At 37.0% G+C, this 21,293-nt stretch overlaps 1 protein-coding gene across 3 annotated transcripts in view; it reads right to left on the minus strand.

The window, feature by feature from the left end:
* Positions 1 to 80: 80 nt before the first annotated feature.
* LOC127428335 (ras GTPase-activating protein 4-like) overlaps positions 81 to 21,293 on the minus strand; it is a 79,516-nt gene continuing 58,303 nt past the window's right edge. For all 3 annotated transcript variants that reach the window (XM_051676663.1, XM_051676668.1, XM_051676677.1), the window contains 13 exons: positions 20,181 to 20,298; positions 19,420 to 19,573; positions 19,227 to 19,291; positions 18,966 to 19,078; positions 18,671 to 18,863; positions 16,261 to 16,398; positions 15,323 to 15,467; positions 8,004 to 8,176; positions 7,707 to 7,844; positions 7,413 to 7,548; positions 2,982 to 3,102; positions 1,128 to 1,186; positions 81 to 856 (listed from right to left, as the gene is read on the minus strand). In XM_051676663.1, coding sequence (XP_051532623.1) covers positions 729 to 856; positions 1,128 to 1,186; positions 2,982 to 3,102; positions 7,413 to 7,548; positions 7,707 to 7,844; positions 8,004 to 8,176; positions 15,323 to 15,467; positions 16,261 to 16,398; positions 18,671 to 18,863; positions 18,966 to 19,078; positions 19,227 to 19,291; positions 19,420 to 19,573; positions 20,181 to 20,298 — 1,681 coding nt within the window. In that variant the 3' untranslated portion in view covers positions 81 to 728. The remainder of the gene's footprint in view (positions 857 to 1,127; positions 1,187 to 2,981; positions 3,103 to 7,412; positions 7,549 to 7,706; positions 7,845 to 8,003; positions 8,177 to 15,322; positions 15,468 to 16,260; positions 16,399 to 18,670; positions 18,864 to 18,965; positions 19,079 to 19,226; positions 19,292 to 19,419; positions 19,574 to 20,180; positions 20,299 to 21,293) is intronic.

The raw sequence follows: 21,293 nt of genomic DNA on the forward strand, positions 1-21,293 counted from the left end.
CATTTTGTGAAACAGGTTTAGCACAGCCTTTAGCGCCATCTAGTGGACAGATACTACACATCACCAACTGTTAGGAAAAAAAAAATTTAATGGTCCACATTTTAAAAGTTTGTGCATGGACACATACAACTACAACTTTTGTGAAATGCATAATGCATACATTACATATACCATATAAGGACATAACAACAAAACATAGACAACTGACACACTGTGACAACAGGAATGGCAGATTTGTATGTGATTCAGATCCAACAATGAACTAATTATCCATATTTGCATCAACGTCATAAAATTACCTTATTATCTTAGCGAAATTCTTACTTTTCCTCAGAAATGATATGGAGAAGGGTTTGACATCACTGCTATGTTTTTTATAATTAAAAAGCACATAAAATTGTAAAGTATTTAAAGTACATTTTAATACATGTAAAAACTGCTATTTATAGCGATACCTACAAAGACACAGTTTTTGATTTGCCAACCCACTTCACTACAATTACATGCAGTCTGGAGCTGGACATCTAATACACCAAAGACAACCCTTAATAAAGAGATTGTGTTCATAGCCCTCTAAATATCAATCTATGCACCAAAAATCAGGTTCATTTCAAAAATCATTTCAGAAGAATACAGGACCAAATCAAACTTCCACCTGTTTTGAAGTCTGTGTATGAGGTCAGTGACTGAATAACATTGTTAAATTGAGTAAAAACCAGTCCTTTCATTTATGTTTGTAATTCCAAGAAAACATTTTTATTTTTCAATCTTTCCTCTTCCTCCACTGCAGCATGCGCATCATGCAGGTCTTGGAGAATACTGAAGAGCTTAGTTAGTCCATCTACTTTCTTCTGGTCTGAAAGATCAAAACAGTCAAAGTATTAGTTATAAATAAGAAGCTACCATGAGCTTGTCATTAAAGACTTATCAAGTAATAGTAAGTACCTGGAGGTCATAATAATAGTACTAACAACCTAGCTGGGTAATAATGTTTGCACTTAAATGAATACTGGTGTCAAGTCAGACAATCTATAGGGGCCTGATAACTTTTGTTTACAGATTTTTGTTTACTTTTTATACTTTTGTTCACAATTGACAATTACAGTATATAGTGCTTAAAGACATACCTGTTATTGAATCTGTCTCCTGAGCTCCTTGCAGCTCTCTTAACTTATAATACTTATCACTGCACAAGAAAAAAAAAAGTTCAGTCTTAGATAAACCTTTTCAGATTTGTAAAATTTTACTCATATCGCAAACAGTGCAAAACTGGGACCTGCTTTACATTAGATGACTTTAACTACTATGTACTAAAGCATTAGATACAATGTACTTATTATGTACATGCATGTTGTTGTATTGTACTTACATTTAAAGGACCTGCATTTCATTACATCTGTAGTTACACTCAGTGCTGGGAAGATTACTTCTGAACAGTAATATGGTACTGATTACAAATGACATTTTGTAAAAGTTTTAGTCAGTAACAATCTCTTGTATTACATTTTTAAGGTAAGCTAATCTGATTGCTTTTGGATTACTTTTGGATTACTTCTTACCTAATTCTTGTTTTTCTGATGTCACATGCATTTGAGTAGGAAAAGCTTGTACATTTTGACATAATGTTGCTTAAATGCATGAAAGGAAACGTACTCATCAAAATATGGATCAAAATTTGAGAACTGATATTATTATTTTTGTATGTGGTTTACTCGCTATTTGTCTGTTTCTGAGTGAAAAAAGACACTTAAAATGCTCTCACTCCATCCATGAAAAGTCTGAAAAGTCTGAAAAAGCGCATTCATATACATTTTTGAAGCCGAGTACAAAAGCAATTCGCGAAACTAAAATTAGCTTTAGCGCACTAATGCAATCGGTTCGGCATTTTTGTGTAGATTACTGCTCCATCTTTAGTGTAATTATAGCTGGTGTCTAGTATTAGGTCTGTTTGTGCAATTCCACCCCCTCCCCCCACGTCCAATCGAAAACACTCAAAGATTTATCAAATGTTTATTAGCTGTTGGCTGATTAAGAATAAAAATAAATAAATATTTAAAAAGACGACAAACTAAAGGGATCAAAAAATCTTTGTCTCATTAATATGTAATCATGTAATCCATACAAAGTAACTGTAATCTGATTACAAGTATTTTAATATGTAATTTAATCTAATTACAAGTACTTGGTTTTTGTAATCTGATTGTGTAATCTAGATTACACATAAACTCTTACTATCCAGCACTGGTTACACTGTTAACCTTACCATTAACCCTAATCTAACCCACAACCCTACCCCTAAACCTACCCGTAACTCAACCTCAGTAGCAGAAATGTGACTACTGTGAGAATTTTGCAGAACAACATGTAGTTACACAATAAGTACATTGTATTGTATGTATTGTAATGTTAGTACATAGTAGTTAAAGACATCCAATTAAAATGTGGGACCCAAAATTGATTTTCCACACTTTTTGACCTGTGATTTACAACTTACAAAAATTTGTGATAATGTTTAATCATTAAAATTCAGACTGATACACTAATAAATCAAGGAACAATTCATTGAAAAGAACTGACTCAAAAGAAGTAATTTGCTCATAAATCAGACAACACTATGGCTTATACACAAGTTTCACTCTACACAAGAGCAATGTTTAGCTGATTAAATATTTTAAAGGAGAACATAACAAGTAAAATGAATTTTTAGAAACTTTTAAGATTTAATTCTTTTCCATGACTTTTCCAGGCCTGGAAAACACAGTTGTAAAATTCCCTGATATTTTCAGGTTTTCCATGACAGTTGGAACCCTGTTTATATAGACAAGCTGAACTGCAGTGTACAACTGAAATCACTTGTAAGAAAACTCTAATTGCTTCATAAGACAGAAATATGTGCTAAATGTCAATAGTTCCAGTTGACTTTACAAGCAAATACAATACAGTATTTAGGCATAGGGTCAGACATGTTAATGCCACATTACCGCATGGCATGTTGGACACTGCTGAGATGTTGGTAGATCAGCTGAGCCTCCAGGTCTGGATCCAGCGGGTCATACCATTCCTGCAGAGTCACTCCATGTCTAGTTTTATCACAGCCTGGGTCTGTGCACAGTGAGCAGAGTGAACTAAAAACCTTCAACAATGTTATGATGTACATTTATTATATTATAGTTTATTATGCATTTGAACATTATACAGTTTGTTTGAACATTTACATTAATGCATCTAGCAGTTTTTAGTATAGGTGAACCCCTCTTTGGTGTGGATTTAAAAACAATGAAATCAAATACCATACATCAGTGGTTCTAAACTGGTTGGTTGGAACCAAAAATTGGTCGCAGGTCTGTTCTGATAGGGTTATGAGAAACAGGGGGAAAACAATGCTGTATGCAAACAATAAAGTGCAATTAACCCATGTTAGAATAGCAAAATAACTTTTAAAAGTTCAATTGAACAACAGTACAACCCCAATTCCAAAAAACTTGGGGCAGTATGAAAAATGCTAATAAAAACAAAAAGGAGTGATTTGTACATTATTTTCACCCTTTGCTATATTGAAAGCACTACAACTAAACATTATATGTTTTACCTTGTGAATTTCATTGTTTTTTTTTTTTTTAATGTACAGTAATTTCAAATCAGATGATTGCAACACGCTCCAAAAAAGTTGGGACACGGACAATTTAAGACTAATAACAATCTGAAGAGTTGAATTAACAAGGCGATGTGAAACAGGATATGTTAAACAGGTGAGGCAATCATGTCATAGTATATAGGGAGCCTCCAAAAACAGCCTAGTCCTTCAAGAGCAAGGATCACTGGAGACTTGTCAATTTGCCAACAGATGTTTCATCAAATAATCCAGCACTTTGAGAACAAAGTTCCCCAAAGACAAATTGGAAGAATTCGTGGCATTTCACTCTCTACATTGCTCAATATAGTTAAAAGATTCAAGGAATCTGGTCAAATCTCAGTGTGTAAAGGGCAAAACAAAAACCACTTCTGAATGCACGTGATCTCTGATCCCTCAGACATCACTGTCTTAAAAAACATCATTCATCTGTAATGGATATCATGGGCTTGGGATTACTTTAGTAAAACTTTGTTAGTCAACACCATTTGCCGCTGTATCCACAGATGCATGTTAAGACTTCACTGTGCAAAGCAGAAGCCATACATCAACACTGTCCAGAAGCGCTGCTGACTTCTCTGGGCTCGGTCTCATCTTAGTTGGAAAGTAGAACAGTGGAACTGTGTTTTTTGGTCCAAAGAGTCCACATTTCACATTTTTTAAATACACAGCCATCGTGTTCTCTGGGCCAAAGAGGAAAAAGGACCATCCAAGCTGTTATCAGCGTCAGGTCCAAAAGCCAGTGTCTGTATGGGCCAGGGGTGTTTCAATGACCATGGCATGGGTAACTCGCACATCTGTGATAACACCATTAATGCAGACAGATATGTAAAAATTTTGGAGCAGCATATACTGCCATCCAGCACCATCTTTTCCAGGGACGTCCCAGCATTTTCAGCAGGACAACTTCAAACCACATACTTGCCGATAAGCAGAGAGTGCGGGTGCTAGGTTGGCCTGCCTGCAGTCCTGACCATCTCCAATTGAGAATGTGTGATGCATTATGAAGTGCACAATATGGCAACGAAGACCCCATACAATTGTGCAGCTGAAGACCTTCATAATGGATGAATAGGGGAAAATTCCACTTTTTAAACTTAACAAACTTGTGTCTTCAGTGCCCAAATGCTTAATAAATGTTATTAGAAGAAATGGTGATGTTTTACAGTGGTAAACCTTTGACTGTCCCAACTTTTTTGGAGTGTGTTGCAATCATCTGATTTGAAATTACTGTACATTTAAAAAAAAAACAATGAAATTCACAAGGTAAAACATCATATAATGTTTAGTTGTAGTGCTTTCAATATAGCAAATGGTGAATATAATTTACAAATCACTCCTTTTTGTTTTTATTAGCATTTTTTTTTTCGGAATTGGGGTTGTACTTTGGCACTGATTTATCTGCCACTTTGTGAAATGGCAAATACTCATAATATTTAGCCCAGTGTTTGCTTCATGCTGGTAAATCACATTCTGCTGTTGTATATGTATTTACAAAACTGTAATTTTCCCTATTCAGCCTATTTCATATTGAAGGGATAGTTCAATCAAAAATGATAATTATGTCATAATTTACTCACCCTCATGCTGTTCCAAACCCGTATGACTTTCATTCATCCTTGGAACACAAAAGTAGATGTTAGGAATAATGTTAGCCTCAGTCACCATTCACTTTCATTGTAAAAAAGATGCAGTGAAAGTCAATGGGGATTAGGGATGTGCACGAGTAATCGACTAATCTCATTCTGCACAGCTAGTCGACTATTTAAAACACTACTTGAATATCGCAAATGCCGTGGGCAGCGCTGAATTATCCTGTACCTTCCCTCTGGATCTCTCATCAAATCTCGCAGTAACAATTGAGTCTACTGGGGGCACTGTGGATATGTGTAGTGGAGCCAAGTGTGGCAACAATTGTAAAATTTTGATTCTTACTGAATTCTACAATTGGTGTTCAGTTCTAGTTGGACATATATAATGATCTGTTTTTATGGTGGAAAGGAAATGCAAAGCGGTACGAGAAACTCAGAAGCTTATCAGACCGGTATGTGCATTACATATCTGAACACGGGCTGAGCACATTTTCTAAAAAGCCAACATACACCACTTGTATTTCTGAATAATAACATGTGAAATGATAAAATTGTGATGGCCTTTATGTAGGCTCAGTTTATATATGTGCATTATACTAATGCCATTCGGTATTGCATTCTATGTAAGCTACTGGTGAGTGCAAATGGTTTTTAAATATTTATTATTATTGTTGTTAATGCATATTGTTCATTTAACTTTTTTCCTAAAATAAAAGCAAAGTTTGTTAAAGTTAGCTTATTTTAAAACCATTCTTGGTAGAATTTGTGAATAAAACAAAATAAAAATGTCATGTAGGTGTCATACTTTATATTCTTTTTTATGATTAACATTTTTATTGATTCCTACATCGAACACAGAAAAGCAAAACATAAGTACACAGAATCAACATTTAACTCCCACTACCACCCCTCCTCCTCCCCAACCCCACCCCCGACCCTCAACAAACACCCCTGTGGTCACACATGAGCACATACACACAAAAAAACAAAATATATAAAAATCACACACATTAACAACTATCCCTCTCTCTCCACTGCTCCACGCCGAGAACTCTCCAAGAACGCCAAATATCTGCCCCATTTCCCAACAAACAAATCCAAATTCCCCAGTTTTCTAGATGACCCTTCTTCGAAAGCCACCACCCTCCCCATCTCCGAGCACCACTCCTGAAATTGGGGTGCTTCAGCTGACTTCCAACCCCTTAAAATCACTTGTCTGGGAATCATAACACTGGTTAGGACCCAATTTTTTATATGATTATTCCCTATATAGATGACCACCCATCGCCTTAAATACAGAGTCTGGGGCAAAATGAAATCTGAGTGCCCAAAACATCACAAATAAAACTCTGAACCTTCAACCAAAATTCTTGGATCTTAACACACCACCAAAAACATGGGTTGTGTCTCCATCTTCTGATTGGCATCGCCAGCAGGTGGGTGTGTCTTTAAGACCAAGCCTATACAATCTAGAGGGGGTCCAATAGAATCAATGTAAAATCTTGAATTGCATAAGGCAAACCCTTGCATCTCTAGATGCAGACTTGACGTTTTTTAGAATCCTAGCCCACACACCCTCCTCCAATCCCAAGTTTAGATCTTTCTCCCATAATCTCTTGATAGAATTTAAAGCTCCGTCCCCCAGACTCTGAATTAGCAGGAAGCAATACACTGATGCCTCATGACCTTTTCCAAAAGCAGTAATCACCTCTCCCAGGGTATCTGCTGCTTTAGGGGGGTGTATGCTACTCCCAAAAATAGTACAGAGCAGGTGGCACAGCTGTAAATACCTAAAGAACTGAGATCTGGGAATCCCAAAATGTTGAACCAAACTTTCAAAAGATCTCAACACTCCACTCTCATATAAGTCACCGAGCTATTAACCCCCCTCACAATCCATTCTGACCAGCACATACTTTATATTCTTAAATGGCATTTATATTTGTGATAAAATTTTTTGGGTGCACTGTTCCCTTATTAATTTGACATATTGTTGGGCCGATGCAGTTTATGGTAATATTCATACATTTCAATGATTTATATGAAGTATATTTTTGTTACTTTTATATGATAAATAATTTTGGTACTGTGTTGGAATGCCACTTGATGTCAAGTGTAAAAAGGGTCCTGAAGCAAAACCAGTTGAGAACCACTGCTGTACATCATTCAACATTTTAATTATGCAGTACCTGTTTCCTCCTTCTGATGGCAGCAGCTCCATCTGTCTGCTTTATAGATGCCAGGATGATAGCAGCTCATAGCGTTTGTGTTGTGACTGCAGGCTTTTCTCAAAGCTGACAGCCAGTGATTCAACTCATTTACACTCTACAGTCCGACACGGAGACAAAGATGAAGAAACAAAGACAATGAAACAATAACACTTGACACCAAACATCCCTTTGGAGGGGGGTTCAACACACTAACATGTGAGTCCACTGCATTTTGGGGTTATTTTTTTATTGTGAATTGAATGCCACACTAACCTTGCAGTTGAGGTACAGAGTCTCCTGTTGGCCAGAGTCTTCACTTGAGATGATCTGCATGACGTTGGCACTGCCAAAGCACTTCTCCTCCACCTTCTCTATCGCCCGGATCTTTAGCAGTGAAATAGATGAGCTCTTCTACAGATTGGGAGAGCAGAGCTGACTCAATATATCTTACATAAATAAAGCAGTCAGGACATGCAGATCATATTAATATTCACTCAAGACCAACTCAATAACAGAGAGTGACACTTGACTTCAATCCCATGTGGCTTGGCATCCATCACTGTTACTCACTTTATAGTGTTGTGTCCGAGAGTAGGACAGGGTATCTTTGCTCAGCATCACATAGTACTTCTTAAAGGGTGATGTCATTGGTATGCACTTGTCCTTGGTTCTATGCAGGAAGAGGAAACCTTCTTTCTCCATAGTGCCACATTGGAGTCTCATTCGTGTCTGTAGCCCAAAATCTGTTTTAATGAATGACAAATAAAGCAAACAGGTGAGAGAGAGAACAAGAGAAGGTAATAAAATTAGGATCTTGACTGTTTGTTTCATCTCCGAAGGATCTGTCCAGCTTACAGGAACAGGAATAAAGGACAAAAAGCACCATAAAAGTGGTCCATACAATGCACTTTATTCTGAGCCTTTTGAAGCCATCTGATATTTTTGTGTAATGAACAGACCAAATGTCGGTATAAGCTCTCAGATTAAATATGACGCCATTCAACATGTTGCATCAGCTTTGACAAAGCCACTTGGTCACAAGACTTGCGATATCCTATGATGTCATGACGTCCAACCTGCGCATCTGTCTGGTTCCAGAAATAAAAATCCCATTGATTTTCTCCACAGGGTCATTGATTTTTAAAGATTACTTATAAATCTTTAAAGACAGACCTACCATGAGCTCCGAGGTAGGTTGTCAATGGTATATATGTTTCTATACTTATAATCAACAACTACAATCCAAAGTTTTATAATTTTCCATCGTTTTTAATTTGAATGCGTCATTCGCTATGCTTTGTGGGATTGTAGTTCATTCCCTCATTAAAGATGTTGAGTACAAAGTCTTGTACCTTTTGTCTTTTTTTAGATTTTCAATACTTTTTTGCACTAAATCAAAGTTTGTAATGATGTGATTCACCTCCAAGCTTGTTGGTTTGGTTCATGTCTTAGAACTTTTTTATTCATCTTATTCAGCCCTGCCCTTCTCCACGCTCCGCTCTTCCGAATTTTGTCATCTAACTTCCTGTTTGTATTGTGTGCTGGTTCCGCTAGAGGCTGGAGTTTGTTTTGTGGAGGAACACACCTTCGGGACAGTTTTGTGGAAGAATCTACATGTTCTTTATGTTTATCCCGCCTATTGGCTGGAGTTTGTTTTATAGAATATCTTCTGTTGTGTAATTCTGTCTTAAAAAATTTGCATAGAAACACTGGACTTGAGCAATCTGATAGCAAAGTTGACGCGGGGGCTCTCGCAGGCATACATGGACTGTTTGAGTTTAGAGGGATGGACGCCGGTTGGTGCTGTCGTGCGCGGGGTTAATGTGCACGTTTTTCTTTCTTCTGTTTGTTTGGTTCGGTGGGATGTTTGGGGTTTGATTGTTGCACTAATGTGGAATGTGGTCTTTATAATTTTATTTTTGACGCACAATCTATTTTTTTTTTTTTTTTATATGTCAAATGTTAGTATGAGTGGATTGTCTCTCTCCACATGGAATGTGAATGGTTTGGGGCACCCCATAAAAAGCAGGAAAGTTATTTCTCTTCTTAAACGTAAGAAATATGATATAGTGTTTCTTCAAAAAATTCATCTTTTCACGCAGGAAGCTGAAAAATTTGGTAAGATATGGGGTGGACATATTTTCTTTAGTGCTGGCTCAAGTAAGAGCAAGGGAGTCATTATATTGGTAAATAAACATTTACAATTCAAATGCCTCAAACAGATTAAAGATAAATTAGGAAGAGTCATTATTGTTTTAGCAGAAATGCAGGGGCAAAGTTTTATTTTGGCTAATATTTACGCACCTAACGCTGATGATCAGGGCTTTTTTATAGATCTTGAAGGGATGTTGCAAGCCGCTGGCACCCCTCATCATATAATACTGGGAGGAGACTTTATTCTATTGATGGACTCAGTCCTTGATCATAGTGAAGCAAAAGTGTGTAAGCCCCCTTGAGCAACATTGACGCTTCACAGGATGTGTAAAACTCTTGGTCTCACAGATATTTGGAGACTTTTGAACCCCTCTGGTAGGGACTATAAATTGTTTTCATCAGTCCATAAGATTTATTCTAGAATAGATTTTTTTTTATATCCAAATCCCTCATTTCATCTGTTGTTGATTGCTCAATTGGAAACATTTTACTCTCAGATCACACCCTGGTGAGTTTAGAGGTGTTGCCACATACAGAGAAAATGAAATCATATAGTTGCCACTTTAATGTATCCCTTTTGCAAAATCCTGATTTCCAACAAATGTTAAAGACTGAAATCAGTGTTTATATGGAGACCAACTGGTCCTCGGTATCCTCTGTGGGCTTGGCTTGGGAGGCGCTTAAGGCAGTTCTTAGGAGTCGGATCATACACTATGCCTCATTCATCAAAAAACCCAAAGCACGAGAACTCGTGGAGTTGGAAGGGAATATTAAAAGTGCAGAGGCAGAGCTGAAGCGCTGAATGTCATCTGATGGCCTCAGAGAATTGACCCGATTGAAATACAGATATAATACTCTATTGTTGCGGAAGGTGGAGTTTTGGCTATTCAGGGCAAGACAGTCATACTTTGAGTCGGGAGATAAAGCAGGAAAACTTCTGGCTAGATATATAAAGCAGAGAGAGCCTTTTTCTACCATTCCCTCTGCTGGTGGTGAAATGTTTACCTCGGCCATTGATATTAATAATGCTTTTAAAGAATTCTATCTTAATCTCTATAGCTCCACGTCTTCGTCTACTGATGAAGGTATTAGAAATTTTGTGGAACCATTAGGACTCCCTAAACTGATTGATTCTGATATAAAGTTGGAGGAGCTTGCCGAGGTAATTAAGGCCTTGCCTTCAGGCAAGGCTCCGGGGCCAGACGGCTTTGCCACTGAATTTTTTAGATCTTGTGCAACAGAATTGGCTCCACTTTTATTAGAAGTTTATACAGAATCATTAAAGAATGGAAAGCTTCCGCCAACCATGACACAAGCCCGGATCAGTCTGATTCTTGAAAAGGACAAAGATCCAAGCGAGTGTAAGAGTTACTGTCCAATTTCCCTGATCCAGCTAGACGTAAAAATATTGTCAAAAATTTTGGCTAACCGATTAAGTAAAGTTATGACATCTCTTATACATATAGATCAGGTGGGGTTTATTCGGGGCAGCAGCTCTTCTGATAACATCAGGCGTTTCATCAATATTATGTGGTAGCGGCGGTACAAACAAATGGATTAATTTCAGATTATTTTACTCTGGACAGGGGCACCCGGTCTTGCCCTGGAACCATTAGCAGCTGCGATAAGAAAGGAAGATGATTTTCCAGGGGTGGTGGCGGGAGGTGTGGTGCATAAGCTTTTGCTTTACGCAGATTATATTTTATTATTCATACTAGATCTATGCCTTGCCTCCATAGAATTATTAATTCCTTTTCTAATTTCACAGGATACAGAGTTAAATGGTCTAAATCCAAAGCTTTGGCTCTGACAGCGTACTGTCCAGCGACAGCTTTTCAGCTGGGTGTCTTCCAGTGGCCCAAACAGGGCGTTAAGTGTTTGGGCATTTTATTCCCAGCAAATTTGTGTGATTTAGTTAGAGTTAATTTTGACCCCTTAATAAAAAGTTTTTCGAGCGATGTGGGCAGGTGGGCTTCATTACATTTATCTATGATTGGGAAGGTTAATGTTATTAAAATGAATTGTATCCCAAAATTCATCTACCTGCTATAATCTCTCCCTGTAGATGTCCCCCTCTCTTATTTCAAGCAATTTGATAGCATAGCGAAGTCCTTCATTTGGAATGGTAAGCATCCCAGATTACATTTCAAGTTACATAGGGCGATGACAAAGTTGGGCTAGGCCTACCCAAGATTTCGTTTTATTATTATGCATTCAGTCTCAGACATTTGGTTCATTGGTCGCTTCCACCTGAGAGAGCCCCTCCCTGGTTTTGTATTAAACAGGAAGTTCTTGCCCCTATTTCGCCATTGCAAAGCCTATCAAACTAATCGGAAATGTTAAGTTACACCCCGTTATCTCGCATTTGCACTCGGTATGGACAAAAGTGTCCAGTGTTTAATTCTGACATTTATTTAAATGTTGCCTCGAGCATATGGCTGAACCCAAAATGATGTATTAATAAGTCCCCTTTCTCCTGGTCAGAGTGGATTGTGAGGGAGGTTACTATACTTGGTGACCTATATGAGAGTGGAGTGTTGAGATCCTTTGAAAATTTGCTTCAACATTTTGGGATTCCCAGATCTCAGTTCTTTAGGTATTTACAGCTGCGCCATCTGCTCTGTACTATTTTTGGGAGTAGTATACAACCCCCCCCCCCAAAGCAGCAAATACTCTGGGAGTGGTGATTACTGCTTTTGAAAAAGTATCATGAGGCATCAGTGTATTACTCCCTGCAAATTGTCCTGGGGGACAGAGCTTTAACTTCTATCAAGAGATTATGGGAGAAAGATTTAAACTTGGTATTGGAGGAGGGTGTGTGGGCTAGGATTCTAAAAAAATGTCAAGTCTGTATCTAGAGATGCAAGGGTTTGCCTTATGCAGTTCAAGATTTTACATAGATTCTATTGGAGCCCCTCTAGATTGTATAGGCTTGGTCTTAAAGACACACCCACCTGCTGGTGATGCCAATCGGAGGATGGAGACACGGCCCATGTTTTTTGGTGGTGTGTTGAGATCCAGGAATTTTGGTTGAAGTATCAGAGTTTTGTGTGTGACGTGTTGGGCACTCGGGTTTCGTTTTGCCCCAGACTCTGTGTTTTGGGCGATCGATATAGGAGATAAACACATAAAAAATTGGGTCCTGACCAGTGTTAAGACAGATCGTTTTAAGGGGATGGAAGTCGGCTGGAGCGCCCTCATTTATGGAGTGATGCGTGAAGATTTAGGAGGGTGGCAGCTTTCGAGGAGGTGTCGTGTTGAAGGCTGGGGATCTGGGATTCATTTGATGGGAAATGGGGCAGTTATTTTATGTTTTTGGGGGACTCTCGGGGACGGGCTGTGGAGAGAGAGGCGTAGTTTTAGATGTGTATGATTATTATATTTTTCTTTATTTTTTTAAATGTATTTATTTGTTTATTTTTGTGTGTGTGTACTTATGTGTGACCACGGGGATGTTCGTTGGGGGTCGGGGTGGGGTTGTTGATTGGGGAGGGGGAGGGGTAGTAGTGGGAGTTAAATGTTGATTCACTGTATATATTTTTTGTTTTTCTTTTGTCATCTTTATGAATCAATAAAACTGTTAATCAAAAAAAAAAAAAAAAGAAAGAAAATTACAATTGTACCTTTTAAAATTAATTTGTCACCCTACATTTTTTAGAAGCTTAAATGCGATTTAAACTGTTGTTAACAGAATGTAAAATAAAACATACACTTTCACATGTTCATGTGTGTGTGTGTGTGTGTGTGTGTGTGTGTGTGTGTGAATAAACATAGTTGCACCCTTCCCCTGTCCCGGATTAACGTTCCAAATATCTGCTCACCTTAACTATAACATGGTGGGTGAATGACATTAGAAGACGGTCAGAGGTGTCGTACAGAGATATTTTTTATGACTTTATGTTGTCTCTTGGAGTTTCATGAGCACAGAGGCATATCAGTAAGTCCACAGCGTGAAGGTGGGATCTTGTGTATTTATGAAGTACTCTTGTTTTAAAATCTTACCCCTCTCCTTCCAGTTGTTATGACATCCCCTGAACACTTTAAAATTCTCATGATAGCTTATGACAACTCTATAACCTGTAAATCAACTTCGCTAGCTTATTACACTTTGACATCAACACCATAGATATCTATATAGAAATGCTAGAACAGAAGTTCCGAGATGGCTGCACGCTAGTTTCTCCGGTGCATAAGGTGAATAAGGACTTGTATGAAAACCCTATTGGAAAAATGAATGGAGAAAAATACTTCTAAAAGCAAGACGGAACTGTTACTAGTCACCACTGTTTAGAGCTATGGCGGAGGCGAAGGTTTTCAGGGAATAACGACTTACATTTTGGTCTGTTCATAACACAGAAGACTTGCAATATGGCACACAAGTCATGGACTGCTTTGAAGGTTTTTTTTCTCCTTTTTGGAGCTTAATCACTATGAGCGGTCACTAGAAAGAGCTATGTAAAGATTCTTTAAAAATTTAAGTAAAAAAAAAAAAAAAAAATCCCTGGATAATATGTCAGGAATATCACATATCATTTGAAAGCTTAGAATCTGAACTTTACAGAACACCATCACTTTTGCATTTATGTTAAATAACATAACAAAATAAGGCCTGAAAACATCCGCATCGCAGATAAGTGCCATATAGCAGTAATGTGGAAGAAATATTAATCTGAATATAAAATTATTTTACATAACACTTAAATAGACAAGTCATATATCAAATGAAAGCTCTCATTTTCAGGAATGTTACTAAAAAAGTATTTTGTATCTCTTTTATGCACTGATCACTGCTGCTGTAAGCCCCAAATAGCCACAAACATTATATCTGCTTTTACCTTAGACAGTTTTCTACAAAATTAGCCATTTTTTACTTGTCTGTGAGCTTGCTTGGGTGAATAATCCAATGTTATATTTTAGATGTCCAGAAAAAAATATGCAGTCCAACAGGAAAAGCATGCTAAACAAATCATCGGAAAAATATGTTAGCAACTATTGATAAAATTTTTTATATTATCGCAAAGGGGAGGATCTCGGCTTTCTAATGACACCTAGATTGAGCTTCTAGTCCACTCAGAGGCCGAGATATTCAATTAAACAATGTACTGAAAATTAGACTGAATGTCTATGGATGAGCACATCCGTGAGGGCTAAAATTCGTTATAGCGCCACCTACATTTCAGAACGTCATTTTGTTATAGACGGTGATATAGGAAAAAAAAAAACAATTCTAGCACTTGCTGCCATCTAGTGGAATAAAATAAGACTGTTTGAAGGGAGATAGAGTGAAATGAACCAGAATTACATGCTTACAAATTTAGGACAAAACAAAAAAAAAAATGTAAAAACTTTCTGTTCATCATAAGATTGTAAACATATACAATATTATTTATAAATACTTGGAGTCTTTTTTTATTATTATTATTTATTTGGGGGGTTTTCTGAAAAATTTGACTTTGGGAATGAAAATTTGTTTTTGCATTTTTTGGCAATTAGTCAACAGTATGTGTGAATGGTGAGCTTTTACATTTTAATGTGAAAAATTGAAGGTGGCAGCCCAAAACTGCACCAGAGTTTAAGGGGTTAAACATCCTGCTCCAACAAGACAATTAAAAAGGATAATAAAATGGAGGTCAAATATTAAAAGATTGATCGGTTGCATTGCGACATATATGAATGGGTCTCTGGCCATGGCTCTACTCAATTTTTCATCTAATAATTAATTTAGAGCAGCTCACCCTCTGACTCATGGCAGCTGACCAGCTTCATGATGAAGTCTTTGAGCTGGGTGATGCCTTGCTGAATGGCTGGCTGCAATCGCACCATCCACGGCTCCTTAGAGCAGCATGCCAGAGTGTCCATATTCCCAATGGTCTGTACAGCCTGAGGAAACACACAGAGAGTCACTCTGATGTATGAGGAAATGTGTTAATACTAATAATGTATAGAGGTCATAATCCATGACTATACTGACCTAAATAGTGAATTGAGCTTAATACAGAGAGATAACAGATGGAAAATTATACTACATGTAATTTTAGTTTATATGTGTACAGCAAACACTAGTACAGTACACCCAAAAATGGGTCGCAACCCTGTTCTGATAGGGTTGCAGACAGCAGGGAAACAAAACAACGCTAAATGCAAATAATAAGATGCATCCAACCATATAACTGTGCATTGTTAGGACAGAAAAATAAATAGGCTTATCAACTTTTAAACAGAAGAAGATAACATTTTCCCTATCTTATTGTTAATGGTAAAGGCTGTGCATTCAATCAAACTCTACAGTATTTTTTACATTCACGTGGTAGAAGCAAGTCACATTAGACAGACGCCAACAGGTTGCATGACACGCCCTCGAAAACTATGATAAAAGACCAAGGTAAAAAAAAAAAACAACCCAGTCAATATTAATTACGAGTTCACTTGCATCAAGGATAAACATGGTTTATACTGACCACTATGTGTTTTGCACAGTGAATTATTGGCATTATCAAGAGCATGAAACCATTCAATTTTGTATGATTAACAATTTTGGTACCAAGTTTAGTCACCACTTGATAACCAATGTAAAATCTGGGTCCTGAAGTAAAACCAGTTAAGAACCTCAGCACTAGTATTCACAACTAGCTGCATTGTTGCTCTTTTATGCCCCTTTAAATATGGGTCATACTTTAGCCAGCAGCAGGAGAGTACGGCTCGTGCGGGCATCTGCATGTTTCTCTCGAAGGTGGAATAGTTTTGGAGACATGATGGCAGGTGAGATGAAGCGCAGACACAGGAAGCTGGTCACAGCAATAAACTTCACCTTCTGAGGAAGAAGAATGAAGAATCAGGTCAAAAAAGTACTATGAGAAAAAAATGTATGTCTAATTTTAAAGGAGCATAAGCAACAATCTCCAAACTTGATTTCTGCCTTTTCTGAAGACAATCGTAATGTCTCATAATATACCTCTTAATATACTTCAACAGTTAAAATACATAATACTTATTAATACCTATTCATACTTAAATATCATAATACATTATAACTCAATCAACATCTAATTTGAACCGCAGAAGCTGTAATATGTATATATTAGGTATCGTATTAGTGCTGTCATGCAAAAGCAGCATAGGGCTTTATGACGTGATCATATAACATTATAAGGGGTCTATGCTAAAGGTCTAGATACAAAAGCAATGTCTTCTTATAAATGACCATAACAAACTTCTTTAATGAAACTATAAAATTACACCATTTACTAATTATAAACAGTGGAGACTGTGAATCAGAACAGAGTCAAATGATTATCACAGTGACCTGAAAAGAGAAAAGTGCAATTTGACATTGATTACACATCTGATAACATTAGTGTAATGAACAGAACTCCTCATAATGTCTCTACAACTCACTTACTGTAAAATATTTTTTAGAGAAATGCTAACATTTCTTCTTCCCTGAAGTAAAAACAATAAAGTTCTAAACTACTTCTGGGATTTTATGTTTTTTAGATCTTATTTACATCTAAATGTCTCTATATCACCATTCATTTGTGTATGCAAATTAGCATATTCCTGTAACTTCACTACAGTAAAAACCTAGTTGAAACATGAAAATATGAGAATGTCTCTTGTATTGAGGACATATTGTTGCCATCTGGTGAAAAAAGAAAATTAACATGACTTGAAAATCATGTAATGACAATAATAGCCAGTAGATGGCTGCAGTGTTCCATGCAGCCGTCTACTGTGTAGTAATTCAAAATTGTATCACAAGTTATGCATTTAGATATATATTTAGACATTATCAAACAGTTATTTTGTTTGATAGTTTAGCATTTGTCTCTGAACCTGACATGGTGTTACAAAGAGAAGACAGAAAAATATAATTTTGTTACCAATCATTTATTTCAAACATCAAAATGTAATAACTTAAAGTAAATTAATAATAATGTCAAGAAAATAAACAGCAATGGACTGTGAAAATTCAATTAGTGTATTAAACAGAAGACTCAGACTCAGTGTGTGAGTGCGTTTGTGTGTGTTGTGTTCTTTGTTCTGCCTTCTGGCTGTGTTAGTCTCACCCATTTATTTGTGTGTGTGTGTGTGTGTGCTGCATTGTGGGTGTGTTATGGTCTTACCCTCTTATTTATGTGTGTGTTCTGCATTGTGGCTGATTTATAGATTTTATTTGACAATAAAAGTGTGTGTGTTGGGGGGGGGGGGGGTGGGGTATGTTTTTCACTCTGCATGTTGTAAAGTCTCACATCTTCTTTTCTGTGTGTTTTTTCTGCATTATGATTGTTTTATATATTGTATTTGACAATAATAATAAAAAGCTCTGTTTTTTAGTTTTTCCCATTAATTTCCTATGGTCGGTCTAATTTTGACCGTGAACAGCAAAGGTGTCGGATTTTGTTTTGACCATTTAGACATATCGAATCAAGTCCACTTTTTTGTGTGTGTTCAGATACTGTAGTTAGTGGAGGAAAAGTCACAAGTCTTGTACCGCTCAGATAAACAAAACCATATTTATAACATTGGAAAAATTGATTTCAGTCAAAAATGACCAAACAGAACAGTAAGATTAATATGCTGTGAACTCTTTAGTTTTATTATCGCCTCTACTATGACCTGAGTCAATACTGTACATAAATGAAAGTTAAGTTATTAGCTTTAATTTACCTTGGAGCAAATGTAGGCATCCTTGCTGATGTTATAGAATAGATGTTCATTTTGGAATGAGTACTGATACATACAATAGTTTAAACCATAGCATGCTCTTCTCAAGATTTAATTAAACATAACAAAAAAATAAAAAAATAGATGAAAGAAAAAAATACTGCATGTATCCTCTCCTGGCAATTATTTTTTAATCATATTTTACACACAAGACTCCCATTGACACTCATTGGAAAAAATCAAATGCTTGTCAGATGAAAATTGTGAATGGAAACAGTTGCTAAAAAAGGATTGGTCAGTAACTCTTTTAGGGTGGGGCTTAGTGAAAAGTCAGTTGTTTTAAAAAGCAAGGGTAGTAACAAATACAGTATTTGGACCAGGCATACTAAATAACATATGTGAAAATGAATGTTACTGACTCTGTACTCTGTGTCAGGGAAGCGTTCCTGCACTCTGTGGTGAAGTTGATGGAAAGCCTGGCAGATGAGCAGAGGGCAGTAGGACGCAGACTGCAGGATGGAGGTGAGCAGTTCAGAGAGGTACGACTGCAGGAGACTGGAGCTCTGCTGAATAACATCAGATTCAGTCTGCTGACGATGCAAACCAGCACACCTACAATACCAGAGAGGAGACTTTTTGAAAATGAATAACTTGAAAAATGAAATAAAACAACATTTGAGATAAAAGGACGCGGTTGTGTTCTTATTGTCTTACCCAGCATCTTTTAATTCCACTTTACTGGGGTCTAGTTCTACATATTTCTTTTCTTCAAATATTCGGTTTATTATGGGGCCCAGAAGCCTGTGCAGATACTGCATCCCAGCCACCTGCAGAGAGTAAAGGAAGATAAAGATGCCTTTGTGTTATATTGCAAATAACCCCATCACAAACACAACTGAAGTAAAAAGCCATAAAACAGCAGGAGGTTTCAGCCAGTGTGGATGTGCAACATGACAGAAAAAGAAAAAAAAATACCTTCAAAAAAGACTCCATAGACTTGGATGCTAATGAATTACTGCGGAATAGAGTGTTGGGCTCAGCTGAAATATAACAAAGAAAATTCTAGCATAAATCACAGTATATGCTGTATAATCTGTAAGAAAGTTTTGGGGCAATTTTGGTGTTGCCAAATTAAAATGAATAACATTTATGTGCCTAATATGCTTACGAGTCTTTTCCAGCTCCAGTTTGAACAGAACATCCAAGAACTCCTTGACAAGCCCTTGACTCAAAAACAGCTTCACCAGATTATTAGCCACTTCCTGTCTGCTCTCTGCTGTAGTGGTCTCGTCAATCAGCATGATGAGATCCGGCCAGTTGCTCTGCAATTAACATCAGTCAGTTCAGACACAAATTAGCTTAAAATTGAAAATGTACTCAGGGCTACATTATGCACACAAAAGATTTCAAAATATATGCTAATAGCATTATTTGGGGAAGATTCTTACTTTGTTGGTTGTTTACTCGCACAACAATTTAACTAGAGATGCACCGATATAGACATTTTGAAACCTATTCTTATTTTATAGCCAATAACCAATATAATTGATCAGTCAACAAAATATTATATTGTACAGTAAAAATATGGACAAGTGTTTAAAACTTTTGAAATCTGGCATACTAAAAGAGCTTACTGTTTAAAATGGAAAACAATAAAACCTGATATTATCTTCTGATATTAACACTAATCATGGCCGATACTGTCATGGTGACCGATGTATATTGTGCGTCCTTAAATTTCACAGTAGCATTATCCATTCAGACTAGTGTCAGTACATTCATCATATGCATACAAGTTAGATAAGATAACACGGAGTGCCACAGTTCGCAATCCAACCTCAAAATGAAGTCTTGCTATCTTGTTATGAGGAATATGCAATGTGAATTTAAGAGATAATGCAGAGGCATATTCCCTGCGAGGAGACTCACATCGAGTTGAGAGCTGACTGATTGGCTGAGGAGCTCTGTGAGTGGCTTGTAATGACTGGATGGCAGAACAACCTCGTCTCGAAGCCGAAGCTGGAGCCGCAAAGAACCCAGATTTCCTCTAGAAGAGAATAGGAGCATTTCAATAATAGTAAATAATGTTACTTTAATGTTATATAGCGTAGGAGGGTATGACTACCCTCCCAAAAAAAAGGAGGCACCATGGTACAGTGATGTCAGATGATTATACCATGGTACTGAAAGATTGACATAATCATATGCCACGGTATTTACAAATTACTCTTAGGTACTTCAATAAATACTATAAGGTAATCCATAAGACTCCAGTGGTTAAATCTATGTTTTCAGAAGCGATATGATAGGTGTGGGTGAGAAACAGATCAATATTTAGGTCCTATTTTACTATAAATCTCCACTTTCACTTTCACATTCTGAAAGTGAAAGTGGAGATTTATAGTAAAAACAGACTGAAATATTGATTTGTTTCTCACCCACAGTGATTGCATCGCTTCAAAATATATATACTAAACAACTAGAGTCATGTAGATTACTTTTATACAATTAATTAATGATCACAAATTACCAACAGAGTATACATAAATATGCTCTTAACCTGTCTTGATTAATGTAGAATATTGTCGGAGGGCTTGTTCATAATGACATCTGGAAATAAAATACAGTAAAACCTCTCCAGGAAGTAAAGTACAACATGGCAAACAATATTGCATGGAATGGACTCCATTAAGCACACTGTTCTGAGCACAATACATAAAAAAGCCAAACAGTAATTGTTATTACTGTGAGTGTGAGGGTGACTGTGTTTTCTGGCGCTGTCATGATGGAACAGAAAATGAGGGCACTGTGGCAGCCGAACTGAAAAAAAAAAAAAATATTGCTGCAAGCATTTGGATACAATTTGTCTTCAGATAGGTATGTCTCACACTGAAGTAAAATGGCTTTCTGTGTAGGCTGACCACAGCTGTACAATTCTAGATTCAGTTTGCTGAGTCCCAATGTGTTGGTTTTACAAGCATCACCCAGAACAAACCAGTCAAGCAAAAACTGGTCCTATGTTTACTCAACCACATTTACCTG

This window comes from Myxocyprinus asiaticus, chromosome 3, assembly GCF_019703515.2.
Source record: "Myxocyprinus asiaticus isolate MX2 ecotype Aquarium Trade chromosome 3, UBuf_Myxa_2, whole genome shotgun sequence".
Lineage (NCBI taxonomy): Eukaryota > Metazoa > Chordata > Actinopteri > Cypriniformes > Catostomidae > Myxocyprinus > Myxocyprinus asiaticus.